The sequence below is a fragment of the Arachis stenosperma genome, chromosome 6 (genome assembly GCF_014773155.1).
Source record: "Arachis stenosperma cultivar V10309 chromosome 6, arast.V10309.gnm1.PFL2, whole genome shotgun sequence".
Taxonomy (NCBI): domain Eukaryota; kingdom Viridiplantae; phylum Streptophyta; class Magnoliopsida; order Fabales; family Fabaceae; genus Arachis; species Arachis stenosperma.
The window spans coordinates 2754575-2768605 of NC_080382.1; the positions used below are offsets into that span (position 1 = coordinate 2754575).

At 35.4% G+C, this 14031-nt stretch overlaps 2 protein-coding genes across 2 annotated transcripts; one reads left to right on the forward strand and one right to left on the reverse strand.

Annotated features, from left to right (window-relative positions):
* Positions 1 to 4580: 4580 nt before the first annotated feature.
* LOC130932747 (histone-lysine N-methyltransferase ATX3-like) lies at positions 4581 to 10463 on the forward strand. Its single transcript, XM_057862156.1, has 23 exons — positions 4581 to 5099; positions 5179 to 5234; positions 5332 to 5509; positions 5661 to 5759; positions 5858 to 5926; positions 6011 to 6079; positions 6203 to 6294; positions 6377 to 6469; positions 6555 to 6690; positions 6765 to 6831; positions 6955 to 7054; positions 7167 to 7291; positions 7919 to 8064; positions 8194 to 8298; positions 8385 to 8449; positions 8548 to 8752; positions 8895 to 8978; positions 9093 to 9140; positions 9251 to 9340; positions 9437 to 9523; positions 9629 to 9703; positions 9799 to 9899; positions 9984 to 10463. Exons 1-23 carry the CDS (start codon positions 4581 to 4583, stop codon positions 10072 to 10074), a joined length of 2700 nt encoding a protein of 899 aa, XP_057718139.1. The 3' UTR covers positions 10075 to 10463.
* Positions 10464 to 11118: 655 nt separating this feature from the next.
* On the reverse strand, positions 11119 to 13704 carry LOC130935397 (uncharacterized). The gene is made up of 3 exons (XM_057865128.1): positions 12880 to 13704; positions 12101 to 12689; positions 11119 to 11550 (listed from the first exon to the last, which is right to left on the reverse strand). The coding sequence occupies exons 1-3, from the start codon at positions 13542 to 13544 to the stop codon at positions 11404 to 11406; spliced, it is 1401 nt and encodes a 466-aa protein (XP_057721111.1). The 5' UTR covers positions 13545 to 13704; the 3' UTR covers positions 11119 to 11403.
* Positions 13705 to 14031: the final 327 nt, after the last annotated feature.

Consider the following 14031-nt stretch of genomic DNA (forward strand, 5'->3'; position numbering starts at 1 on the left):
TTATTCGGTGAACTTCTACCAGATGATTGTATCAATGATTTCATGGTTTCGTTTGCGTGGTTTCAGAACAAGTTCAGAGCGTTGCCCCCTAATGCATCAGAGCATACAATACAGATCTATGCACGCGGTTACATTATGATGCTGTTGTCGACGACGCTTTTTGTGGACAAGTCCGGTGCTAGGGTTTATTTGCGGTGGCTTCCGTATGTTGCAAATTTCGACGGGCTCAACAAGTACAGCTGGGTTTCGACCACTCTATCATGGTTGTACAGGTGTTTGTGCAGGGTTGCTAACTGGAATACCTTCACCGAGACTGATGCATTTGCCATGATCAACGATAGAATCGATGCACACATGACATGATAATCAAGCTGCTTGTGATCTGTCGATATCTCTGTTGCCAGACATGTGTGTGGTCTGTTGTAATTTCTAACTTCCCAGTACCCTTTCCTCTGCCACATAGTCACACGTATTCGCCAGTTACATCCATTCTCGAACTGTACACACTTTCCATGATACTTCAATTGGTCAGACTAAAAAACTTTATACTCTACACCTCGACGAATATTATAATTCTTGACTGTCAGTACAACTTCTTATTTGGTGACGAATTGTTGCCCAATTTCAAACTCATCCATCCCAATCATAATAGGCCTGTCTCCGTGGATAGTAGGGTGCTACTGATATGGAAATGCAGGTTGGGTCATTGCATCAATATCCAACGTTGAGAAGTGGCAAGGGTACTGCTGTGTCTGGCTGCTTGACTGGTTTACTGGATCTCCAGCATGTATTGTGTCTTCCTCGCCATCGCTTTTATCACCAATAATCGCTGGCTCCGAATCTGGCCTATCATCGCTTATAGCCTCTGCAAATGGATCTCTCTTTCTTACCTCCATGAATGCTAGTGCACCGTCTACTACAGGTGCTGCTCCCATTGCAACTGCAAGCTCTCCAAAGGTACGCCCGTCACCTAAGTCAGCTGATTGAGCGGGCAAATCAGCCGCAAATGATGGAGATAAAACAAAGGGAGTCACCGGTTGCCTGGTTGGAATGGTGTTGGAACTCCCTTCCATCGCGCCAGTCTACAGATTCGGAGCAGGTCCACTAGAACTACCCTCTACATCAATCATTCTGGTAAATAGCTCCATAGCATCCAAGTCGGGAAATATTGCTTGGTTGTGAAATATAACTCGCATGTCGTCATCGCCAAGCATCCCGTACTTTCCAAACTTGACATAACCTTGCCTCAGTGAGATAGGAATTCGAAAAAATAATTGCTTTACATGTTTCTTTCCATATTTTCCTGCCTTTTGTAATATACTACCTTGTAACTCCATCAATGTCGTTTATGGATTTATGAATACACCAATCTGTTTTTTATTAGAAAACGTGACACCATCACTTGTGTTTTCATCGATCTTCCCTCGGTGATGAACTAACAAAGTTATTGTATCACTCATCTCTCAAATATGAATCAACTTCAATGTGCTTTTGTTGGCACCATACTCGTTTATTTATAGAGAATTTGTCATTATAAATCGTTCTAGCCTTGTTAGGTTACTATATTCAACGTTAATCGCGTCAAGATTTTGAGGATTAGTGGAAATGAGCGTAAATCACTCCAGGGTGCTGGGGTGTCTCTATTGCACGTAAATCATGCCTCCCTGGTGAGGATAACCCTACCAACACATGACTCCTACTAGCCTAGGACGATTTAAGTCCAAACCTAACCCTACGAGCCCTAGCACGATTTATGCCTCATTTAAAGTGCCCATGTATGCATAAATTGTCCTAGGATAATAAGACTAACATATTATATAAAACCCAACCCCCTAGAATGATTTATATAATAGTAAAAATAGGATATTCACATTTCAAAATATAATTTAGGGAGATCCAATAATTTCTTCCTCCCTTTATTTTATTTAAGAAAAAAACCTTAATTTAATAATTAACTTTTAGTATTTATAAAGAAAATTGATATACATAAAGGGTTAATTTTTTTGGTGACTACATAAACGGTCAAAGGGTCAGTTTAAACTTGTTTTTAAAAAAAATATTTATTTATTTATTTTTTTAAAATATTTATTTTTAATAGAAAAAACTATTTTACATTTAAATAAACTTTTTTATAAAAAAATTTAAGTATTAAAAATATTTTTTTTTTGTTTTTTTTAAGCAAGGTATGATTAGTTAAAAAAAAGTAAATAATTTATTTTTTTAAATAAAAGTATTTTTAAAAAAGATGTTTTTAAATAAGTTTAAAATTAAATAAAAATACTTTATTAAAAAAATATTTTTTTAACTAAAAAAACCAATCTAAACCATCACTAATTACTTTAACTTTGTGTAATATTTGAACGAAACAAAGTCATATTTGTACAATTATACTACACATTCAAGTTTTTTTGGTAACCAAATTTAATCAAGTTGGTCCAAACACCCAACAAAAATAAATTTCATTAGTGGAGTGTAAATACACGCTCCAACTATGTGAAACAGTTCATGCGTTCCTCTCCTCCTCATTCTTCTTCTTCTTCGCTTTTCTCCTCTTCCTTCTTCTTTGCGTTCCTCCTCCTTCTTCTTCTTCGGATTCCTTCTTCTTCTTTGCGCGTTTCCTTCTCATCGTCGTTCTTTTATTGTTGTTGCTGCGTTTTTCTTTTTCTTCCCTTCTTTCTAGTGATTTTGCGTCATTATGTATTTCTTTTTCTTCTTTGTTTATTTTTTTTTATTTTTATTCTTGTTAACATAGTAAATGAGAAGGTAAAAAAAAAAGAAAAAAATGAAGAAAAGAAGAAGAAGATGATAATGATGAGAAAAGAAGAGGAGGAGCTTTGAGTTATTATTAAATAATTTTGTGTCTTTTGTATTTAAATAAGGTGAACTTTTTTGGTCTTGTTTGTTTTGAATTGAGTTTGTTTGTGTATCTAAGTAATTTCGGTGCATTTTGAAATTGAATTTCGGTGCATTTTAGATTTAAATAAGGTGCATTTTTTTATCTGAATTTGTTTTGAATTGAGTTTATTTTTACGTTGTTATTATTAAGTAATGCAGTACATTCTGAATTTAATAAGATGTACTTTTACTCTGAACATGTTTTAAACTGAGTTTATTGGTGTGTCGTCATCATTAAGGAATTTTGATACATTCTGGATTATTTGAACTGTTATACATATAAAAAGAAGATAATGACGATGACAATAACAATAATAAAAGAAAAAAAATGAGAGAAAAAGAGGAGAATAAAAAGTAGTAGCAACTTATTTTTCAAATGTGTTAAAAGTCATTCAAATTTTTTGGCACAAATTGCTTGTCAATATCATAGAGAAACTAAAAAAACACCGAAAACTGTTTCTGATTAAACCAAAATGTTTTTTCAAATATATCGAAACTAGGAACAAAAACAAATTCAATGAAAAAAATTAAAAAAAAATTCCAAAATTCTACGTTATATTCAAATTCAAATTTTTAACCATAAACACTAATTTTCTCAGACAAAAACAAAATTATTTAATTACAGGAGTATCAAATACTAATAAACTAGTTTAACTGACAATGTAAACTTGTTAATTCTCTTCGAAAACAAAATATCAGTTTAAATCTAATTTCACAGCTTGTTTTAAAAAATAATTGATCTAAATATTCAAATCAGATCAAAGAGCATTGATCGTGAACGAAGAGAATGTAGAGAACGAAAAAAACACATAGAATGCAAAAAGAAAAACGAAATCTACATAGAAAAGACAGTAATATATAGTTATGCATCAAGTCAAAAGGTTGTTAGAGATAATAACGCGTAAAACTGAATTAAGTTATAATAACTTGGTTGGACTTAGGCCCAATTTAGGTAACCAACTTAATTAAGCTCTTTTTGATAAAATAACTTAAACAATAAATGATTCTGTTAAAAGTAACTTATAAATAAGTTATTTTGTGTTTGAATTTTTAACTCTAAAATTGCTTATTTTATAGAAATGTGATGAAAAATAGAAGTATTATGAGAGAAGTTATTTTTTTTAACTTCTTTATAAGCTCCTAAATAACTTCTTAAAAAGTTGTAATTTAGTTTTAAAAGTTGAACCAGACATTAACACTACTACTTTTCATAAGTTAAAAGTAAAAAACGTTACTTCTACCGTTTCCAAACGGCCCTTAGTTGATTAAATCATTTGGGCACAGAAGTTTATAATTTATTGTATTGTATTTGATATTTCTTGTAACAGTTATAATACATCAAATGTCATAGCAATCAGAATTCAGAAACTAGTGACGCCCTTTTTTTCTCGAAAAAAATACCTTAATTAGTAATTAATAATGAGAAAAAGAAAAATACAAAAAGAATAAAAGCGGGGTGGTGTAAAGTATAGTAGTGCTGCTAGTGCATAGGGGGAGAGAATACCGATTGTAAGTGGCGCCAAAAATATTTACAAATGGCGGTCTCCTCAAAAATTGGGATTGGATCGGATTGGAGTCTTCCTCTTTCCAAACTCGTCAACCTCCCTTCCTTTAATTCATTCTTTGTACATCTCTCTCTCTCTCTCTGTCTCTCTCTCTCTCTGCAAATTGAAGGTTGAACAAAGATGATAATAAAGCGCAATTTGAAAACCGGAATCCATAACCTCAAACGATGTAGTAAGCTAACAGAATCCAAGAAGCGCAAGCTCGATCAAGTTTACACTCAACCCACTCCAACGCCACCTGCTGAGCTCAATCATGATCCAGTGCGCTCACCCCCACGCCGCACTAGGATTCTTCCCTCCAGATTCAGCGATTCTGTTCTTGACACCTGGACACATCACTGTGATTCGGACTACCACCACTCTCTCAATTCAGTTAAGACGGTTAAAACAAGCGTTAACGGAATCCGTTCTACTCTCCTCAAAACTGAGATTAACTGCAGAAAGAGGAAGGACGTGTACAAGCTCGACGAATTTGTGTTGGGTGACATAGTTTGGGCAAAATGCGGCAAGAGCTACCCGCCTTGGCCTGCTCTCGTTATTGATCCTCTCTTGCAAGCTCCCAAATCCGTCCTCAGCCGCTGCATTCCCGGCGCGATTTGCGTTATGTTCTTTGGCTATTCCAAAAGCGGAAAGCAGCGGGTAATGTTTCTCCGTAGTGTCTTACTCTCTGATTCTGAATTTGAGTCCTTCGGATTTAAAGCAATTGTCATGTGTATAGGATTATGCATGGGCGAAGCAGGGAATGTTATTCCCCTTCTTGGAGTTCATGGATAGGTGTGTTGGTGTTTGTTAAACATTGTTGGATTTGGATGCAGTTCGTTTCTTGTAAAAAACATTTGCCATTTACTCATTGAAATTTGTCTGCATTTAGATTCCAGGGGCAGACTCAGTTGTACAAGAGCAAGACAAGTGAGTTTCAAATGGCTATGGAGGAGGCCATGTTAGCGGAAGATGGAATTCTGGACACACAATTGCTACCCGAGCAAATTGGCGAGCATTTGAAAGGTGCAGGTTCCAATGCTGAGCAAGACCATTACAGCCAATGCCAGGTGATATTAATTTCTTCCATTTTGTGCTGCATATCTCCATGACTAATTATGAGACCATGTTTCAAAGCTTCATTTAGTAGTATTGTGATAATTGATGACTGAGTCTACTCCGCATTAGTCAAAATCAATCTTAGTAGTTCTGTTTCTGTAGGATGCGGTATCCTGTGCTGGGTGCGGTTTGATGTTGCGGGTTAAACCCAAGAAGAAGATGAAGGATTCACCTCTACCTTATTGTAAACACTGTGATAAGGTTCTTCCGTTCGCTCATTTGACATGTTTTTACTTTCTTGACTATATTAATTTATGACAGCCAACTAATTTTCAATGTTTTTGGTTGTCTCCTCACAGTTACAAAAATCAAAACAATATTGCGGCATTTGCAAGAAGATTTGGCACCACTCGGATGGTGGGAATTGGGTGAGATTATCTGCCTTCTAATTTTGCTTCTGTTTGAATTAGAGTATTTTATTTTCAATAATTAATCCAAATTTTGACAATTAGGTATGCTGTGATGGTTGTAATGTTTGGGTGCATGCTGAATGTGACAAAATTTCCAGCAAACTTCTCAAGGTATCATATCATGGTTAACTTAGCGCCTTTTGTCTCTTTCACTTCTGTCTTGCTGGTTGGTTGGTTTCCCAACTCCTTACTTCACAAATATTTGGAAGATAACTGATTGATTTCTGGATGCAGGATTTGGAAAATATGGATTACTATTGCCCAGACTGCAAGGGAAAGTTCAATTATAAATTAACAGCACCGCAAATCTACAAGTCAAAAATAAAGTATGCAATTATTATTTGTTGCTCCCTTCACTCATTTGTTTATGGTCATTCAGTGTTTTAGGAATAATGTTATTTGGGACAGATCAACAGAGAGTAGCAAAAAACCTGCAATACCTGAAGAGCTAGCGGTGGTATGCAATGACATGAAAGGAATTTACCTTCCAAAGCTTCATTTGTAAGCCCCCAGCAGTTTTTTATCTTAGCTAATCTAAGCGACTTCCAAAATTCATTGAATTTCATGTTATTGTTTTTTATTGCAGGGTTATGTGCAAGTGCAGCTCTTGCGGTACAAGAAAGTATAATCTTCCTGAATGGGAACGACATTCAGGATGCAAAGCCAAAAAATGGAAACATACTGTGAAAGTGGAAAGCACAATGCTACCGCTAATAAAATGGGTTTGTACCAGTTATGCTACTTTTTTTTTTTGGTTTTTTTTTTTTTTTGTGGTTGACATTTAATGTTTTTCCAGATCACCAAACACAATTCACGAGCTGGAGCTCGCCTGGATCAGCAGCAGTTGATTTCCTTCTTGCAAGGTAAATGTTTATTTCATGCGGACTTCTATATAATGAAGCCTTCAAGTGTCATGGTTAGTTACGGTCATGTATTTTGCCTTTAATAAAGACAAAAATTTACTTCACTTTACCTTATTTTCACAGAGCAGTACGAGCCAGTTTATGCAAAATGGACTACAGAAAGATGTGCCATTTGTAGATGGGTTGAAGACTGGGATGACAACAAAATTATTATCTGTAACAGGTGTTTTCATCATAGTTGATATTCTTTACCAGCACTCTCATGATTGTTTTCTTACTTAGGAGAATTGAAGGGAAGAAAACTGAATTATTCTGTTCACGTGTTCATTGTGCAGGTGCCAAATTGCTGTCCATCAAGAATGCTACGGGGCAAAGAATGTTAAGGATTTTACTTCTTGGGTTTGTAGAGTCTGTGAAACTCCTGACATTGAGAGAGAGTGTTGCCTCTGTCCAGTTAAAGGCATGTCAATTACCATTTTATTTTCTTCTTTCCAAAATCAGACAATTTTCATTCCTATTTGAAATTCACCAAGAGATGCTTTTTATTTTGTGCTTGTTTGGGTGTTATTATTTTGATAAATTGAAAAAAGATTATTTTTATTTTTTATTTTTTAGTGTATTTGACAAATTTCTAGTAATAAAAGTAAAAGCACTAAAAAAATAAAAAAAAATCTTTTGTGAGAAGCTGTAATTTATATTTTTTTTTAAAAGATTTTTTTTTGCTTAAAAAAAGATGTTTTTTATGTAATAAATAAATAAATAAATACTTTTATATCGTTATATCCAAACATAATTGATAGATAAAAAGATCTTTTTGTATAAGATATTCAAACATAAAATTATTTTTACTTTTTCATAAGATCTTCAAAAAAAAAGATAACTAAAAAAAAAGACATTTTCTTAGAAGCTCACCCAAACAAGGCCTTTATCTTATAAGCTTCATGTAATGTTCATTATGATTGTGTATGAAGTCTTAAATTGTGCCCATAATGAGATTTTTGTTTTGCAAATTTTATATGTGATGATCAACTTCGCCATCCAACGCTAATAAATAAGCTTTTATGATATTGTTGGAAACATTCTGCAGGTGGTGCTCTTAAGCCAACCGACGTGGACATGTTGTGGGTTCACGTAACATGTGCTTGGTTTCAGCAGGAAGTTCTTTTCAGAAACCACGAGGCGATGGAACCAGCCGTTGGAATCCTTAAAATTCCTCCTGAATCCTTTCTTAAGGTAAAATATTGGAGTATAGGGTAAAAGAGGTTGTTATTGAATATTTGAATTATTTTACTCTCTTATTTTTCTGTGCTCTTAGTATCAGACTTTCAGTACTGAAGTGCTTGTTGTCTTCTTTGGATGCAGACTTGCGTGATATGTAAACAAATGCATGGTTCGTGTACAAGTTGTTGCAAGTGTGCAACATATTTTCATGTTATGTGCGCGTCGAGAATGGGATATAGCATGGAAGTAGGTTTCAGGGTTCTTTTATTTGGCAAGAATGGGATATGGAATTATACTATATGTTAATAACTTGATGTTGTTAAAATTGACAGTTGCATTCTGTTGAGAAGAATGGGAAACAAAAAACACAGAAGCTAATTTATTGTAAATTTCACAGGTTTGAGATTTATTCACTAAATTACACATAGTATTTGTTACTAACATGTAGTTTTCGTTTTTGAAATACTAATGCTTTTTACCTTGATTTTGTTGCAGGGTGCCAAAGCCAGAGGCCGTACTAGTTGTACATACAGATGAGGGAGTATTCTCTCAAAATAAGGAGGGATGCTATAAGGGATCAAATCTCGTTTCATCATCCAACAATATTGAACTCCTTGTTGATTCATCAAAATCTCATAGTTATGAGGTTGAGCCACTCTCTGCTGCCAGGTGTCGTGTCTATGTAAGGTCTTCCAAGAAGGTAATGATTCAGAACATAATGTTTGACTTATCATAATACTAACATCTAAAGATATTGTCTTGCATTCCATTCATCTTATCTAAATAATACATAAAAGTAATGCAATATTTTTTACATTATATAATTTATTTGATATTGGCAGAGCGATACTGTCCCAGTAATGCACTTGCTTGGGGGTCCAAATCTCCATTCTTTAGATGCTATAGCTAAACTGGCCAGCAACGAGGTAATCTGCAAGCATATTAGATTGGTTGCTCTTGAAATTTAAAAATGTGCTAGCTTTCTTTCTTTTTGGTTTGAGCAAAATGAAAATCTGAAGTCTGAACTTCTTGGATGATAGGATGCTGAAGCATTTTCTTCTCTAAAAGAACGTCTTCACCATTTACAGGTTAGTTAACCTCTCCGTTTGCTAGGGTTCAAGCTTCTTTTCTTTATCCTAATTATTAATTCATACTTCAGAGCCTTATCTTGTGATTTTTGAATGCTTTGTGGTTTCAGAAAACTGAAAGCAGTAGAGTTTGCTTAGGAAAATCGGGTGTCCATGGATGGGGCCTCTTTGCTCGAAGAGAATTACAAGAAGGAGAAATGGTAATTTTCAGGAGAAATGGGGCCTCTCCATTTAAGTGCATAACATATGATTACACGAAGTTTCTTCTCTAACATTCTTTATACGTGTTTTTTCAGGTTGTTGAGTACCGTGGCGAGCATGTTAGGCGCAGTGTTGCTGATCTGAGGGAAGTTAAGTATCGTTTAGAAGGCAAAGATTGTTATGTGAGTTTTCTTCTCCTTCTAAGATATATCTTTATATCTTGTTCATTTGTAATTTTTGCCTTAGTTATTTAAATGATTGATTTTAACTGAAATGAAAATATGCAGCTGTTCAAGATTAGTGAGGACGTGGTAATCGACGCAACTGAAAAGGGCAATATTGCACGTTTGATAAACCATTCTGTAAGTTACTTGTACATTAATTACTTGTGATGCTAACAGAGAGAAGAAACAATGAAAACTTATGTTTAGTGGGGTATTATATGTGAATTATACAGTGCAACCCGAACTGCTATGCAAGGATAATGAGTCTGAATGATCAAGAGAGTCGGATTGTTCTTATTGCCAAGACCGATCTTTCTGCGGGTGAAGAATTAACGTACGGTTTGTTTTGTTGAATGTGCGGAATGAATAACAGCTATTTTCTTACTCTTTCTTTTTATAACTCTGAATGTTGAAACAGGTATGATTACTTGTTCGATCCAGATGACAGGAGTGAACTCAAAGTTCCCTGCCGATGTGGAGCCCCCAATTGTAGAAAGTTTATGAACTAACTTCAGATTGTTTGTGCATGCATGTGGAGCAATTGCAGTTACCTTGGAGGAAATAATACCCTCTACGATTTTGCAATTCTTTTAATTATTTTTCACAAATTCAATGTAGTTTATATAGTTGTGTTGTACAATAATAATAAGGGGAAAGTTTACCAGCCATGAACTGGATTCATTTTTTGTAATTTGCCACATTGTTCTTGTATACTGTATTCAATCCATCTGACAATTGGAAAGCAATATTGATGTATTAACTTGTACAAAGGAAAATGCGATGTTGTGGTCAACAGGGCAAGCATTGATTCTACTTTATCTATTTAGACAGCCTTTGGTTAAATTTGACAATTACGGCGGGAGTCAGATCCAGATACTTGGCTATTGAGGACGATCAATATAGGCATTTTCACAATTACACTTTATAGAGAAATATTTAGCTGGTATGTATGTACTATTTTCTTGTGTATTGCTGTTTTGCTTAGTTTTGATGTCTCATACTCTATTTAATGAAATTCAGTTCTTCCATTAAGGATTAAAGAAAAAAAAGTATTTTAACCAAAAATTCAATTTTTTTAATGCAATATTAGTGTAAATATTTCACAATATAATTACGTAATAATACGTTAGTAAAAATTAAAAAAAATAATTGTCCAAAAAAGCAAAGGTAATTAGCCAACTATTTAAAACATTTTAGAGTTAAATATTCTATACTGTAAGGACATTAAAATTAAACACTAATTTGTATACACGTTGTATTATTGTAAATGCATGCAAGTTAAAATATTTCATAGTAAAAAAAAAAAAATTAAAAAATTTAAATTTTATATTTTTAAAGAGCTATACAGTATATACATAGTTAAAATTTAGCTAATTTGTATTCTACAATACGCTTACTGATCGAATTTTTTTAATAAAACGATTAAACTTCCAATACATTTAATATAAAATAAAAATTTTACATACTTCTGCAGTTCTGCTAATAGTATTATCAAGAACCCAAAAGAATAAATTCGCATGCAAATCATTTATTAGGCCCTGCATTCAGTGTACTTGAACTTGAAGGCCAGCATCAGCCATTTAAATATTAGAAAATTTAGAGTCATCTTAAGGGTAAATTAGAACTGTCCATGACTGTGATGCATTAGACTGGTTTCACATTGAATACACATACACAGCCAGAGTGATTCATAAAAGGAACAGGGGAGAAAAACGAGAATTATTCTGTTCCCAAGTCAAGATACACTCGCCTCTGCCTGCAAAGAAAAACTAGTATAGCTATAAGATACTGTACAAAAAGAGATCAGCTTCTCAGGTTGATGCACCATATAGCGCTGCTCATTTCTTCGCAAGCAGCTTCTTTGGAATTTTCTCCAGTGGAGTGGATTTCAAAAGAAAAAGCCTGGCAGCACGCTCCTGCAAAGTTCCTCCACATTTCAGCCCACGAGATTGCAATTCAGATTTTAACCTTTCCAAGCCAAGAACCTGTTGATACCATAACACAGGAATAAGTCAGATTTCAGAAGGAAATGGACATTGGACAGTTATATTCCAGTTATAGGTTTATAAACTGTTGAAGGTGCAAATGCGGCAGAGAGAGAGAGAGAGAGAGAGAGAGAGAGAGAGAGAGAGAGAGAATGCTTAGCCAAATGAATGGTGAACAACACTTGAGACTCCTAGCTCATGTTCCTTATATAGCAAGTCAACTAACCTACTGCTGCCCAAAATATCTGTAACTAACTACTACCTATTGATAAGTTAGTGCTCCTATAACTAACTCTGCTAACTCAGCTAACACTCTAATTAACAAAACTGCACTAATGGTAACTCTATTTTCATGCTGAAGCACTAATATCAGGTAACGTAAACTTTACCGCAATTCTGAAAGTACATGTTTTACCGTAAGACTTGCATTCAATAAATCAGGAGTATTACTTCCCCAACATCAAAATTCCGAGTAGCATTTCCAAATCAAATGATTAATAATAGATCCATAAAATCAAAATCAAGATGATCATATGTTCTAAAAATATACCTCAAGCTCTGCAGCTGAATTAAAAGCTTCAAAATTCAGAGGCTCCTCCAATGCGGGAATGCTAGTGCTTGGTGAGATTTCTTCATGGACTAACGCTTTATGCTGAAGAGATTCATCAATCTCCATGTCATTCGATTTGCTTGCACCAGCCCCATTTTCTGAGCTTAGATTATCTGAGGCTTGACCAACAGCTCCATTGCAATCCTGATGTCCATTATCTTCAACACTAATCACAGTTATTGACTCTGAACAAGGCATTGTAGCAGCCCCTATCATCTCTTCATATACAACAGGTTCAACAGCATCAATGAGTTTGGCCTCAGTGGCCTCGCCACTCGGGGATCCAACAGCTTCTACTTTGCCTTCTAGTACAGTTTCTCTCTCCTCTTCAGATCCACTTTCACAAGAGCCTGCACCAGAAGAGTCTCCGCTCTGTTTCTTACAAGATACTGAATCCGAACTGCCTTCCGCCTTATTAGTATCCGATTCAGTCTGGCTATTCAACACAATGGATTTCTGATTCCCCCCTTCATCATCACTCTCATCAGAATCGTCACTATCACTTTCATTCAATTTTCTCTTCCCCATCCTAGAAAATTCAAAAAACCATAAATATAAATATCAGATTATCAATAAATAATTTCCTTTTCCAAATCACCAGAATACAAAACCAAAACCAAATCCAAATTCAAAAATCCAAGCATAGTTATCACGCAATCATTCTACACATAAACAAGTAGACAAAAAAGATCCAAAGAAGAAAGTAGGAATTTACTTACCATATCTTCAACTTCTTAGAATCAGCTTTCTCCAGTGCAGCTTCAGAACCCTTTCTCTTACCATTGAGAGACTTCAAAGCCTCCTTCACAGACTCTGCAACCTCGGCGACACAGCGCTCAGACTCTTCCCTATACTTGGCAACATACTTGTGAGCTTCTCCATCGCCAGCACCCTTCTTACCTTTCTTCATCTGCTTCTTCAGGAACTCCTCCGCAACCTTCTCCAGCCGCCGCTCCTCCTCCGCCGCCTTCCACTCCTCCAGCCTCTTCTCCGCGTTCACGTGCCTCAGCCTTCTCCCACTCATGTCCCTGCAAGCGTCAAAATTGTTCGTCTTCTTTTGCCCGGCCTTCGTCGCCGCACCTCGAAGCAGCGATCCGAACCCTCCCTTGCCGCCCTTCAGCCGCAGAAGGAGTCGCACTGTCGGGAAGATGTTGCTGCCATCCGGCGAGCAGATGGCCGATCCTTCATCGTTGAGGTGGCGGAAACCGGTTACGAGGCGTTGGTGGTGCGGCGGGATGCCGGTAAGGTCGAAGAGGCGATCCTTTATGGTTTTGGCGAAGAGGATCGGAGAAGGGAATATTAGGGTTAAGGTTTTCCCGTCCAAGTGCTTCACGAACAGATTGTACATATTACCGCTGTAGTTTCTGTGATCCATCATCTCCATTGCAGAATTGACAGAAGAAGCAATTGGGAACTTGAAGAGACAAGGCAAAAAGAAAAGTTTTGGGGCAAACGGAAATTAGGGTTCGGAAAAAGGACCTATCTCGATTTCCGGGAGAGGGAGAGAAAGAAGAGAATAATAACAATTTTAACCACTCTTAAGTCTTAAGTAGTAACGGACTACTAAATAAAAAGGATGAAACTCGCGGAATTTTAAATGGATCCAAATCCAAATTTTGCCGACATTGTAAACAAAAAAAAGAGAAAAAAAAAATCGTTTTGTGATTAAATTTAGTTATAAAAATAATTTATTTATCCAATATTTTAAATTTTTTCATGTCTTTTTACTGATTTTCATATCACTTATGAATAAGATTGACACCACCATCCATTTCAATTTGGTTGAAGTTTGAGTGGTAATCCCATTTAATATGAATAAAATTAAATTTAAAATTAGATTAATCCTTTCATCCAATTCACATTTTTAATAT

What these genes read in the sequence shown, in the direction of transcription:
- LOC130932747 (XM_057862156.1), top strand. Translation starts at nt 4,581, where the DNA reads ATGATAATAAAGCGCAATTTGAAAACCGGAATCCATAACCTCAAACGA. An exon ending in ATCTACAAGTCAAAAATAAA is followed by an intron (nt 6,295 to 6,376) that starts GTATGCAATTAT and finishes TATTTGGGACAG; the next exon opens with ATCAACAGAGAGTAGCAAAA. An exon ending in AACGTCTTCACCATTTACAG is followed by an intron (nt 9,141 to 9,250) that starts GTTAGTTAACCT and finishes TTGTGGTTTCAG; the next exon opens with AAAACTGAAAGCAGTAGAGT.
- LOC130935397 (XM_057865128.1), bottom strand. Translation starts at nt 13,544, where the DNA reads ATGGAGATGATGGATCACAGAAACTACAGCGGTAATATGTACAATCTG. An exon ending in TCTAAGAAGTTGAAGATATG is followed by an intron (nt 12,690 to 12,879) that starts GTAAGTAAATTC and finishes TGAATTTTCTAG; the next exon opens with GATGGGGAAGAGAAAATTGA. An exon ending in ATTCAGCTGCAGAGCTTGAG is followed by an intron (nt 11,551 to 12,100) that starts GTATATTTTTAG and finishes TGGTATCAACAG; the next exon opens with GTTCTTGGCTTGGAAAGGTT.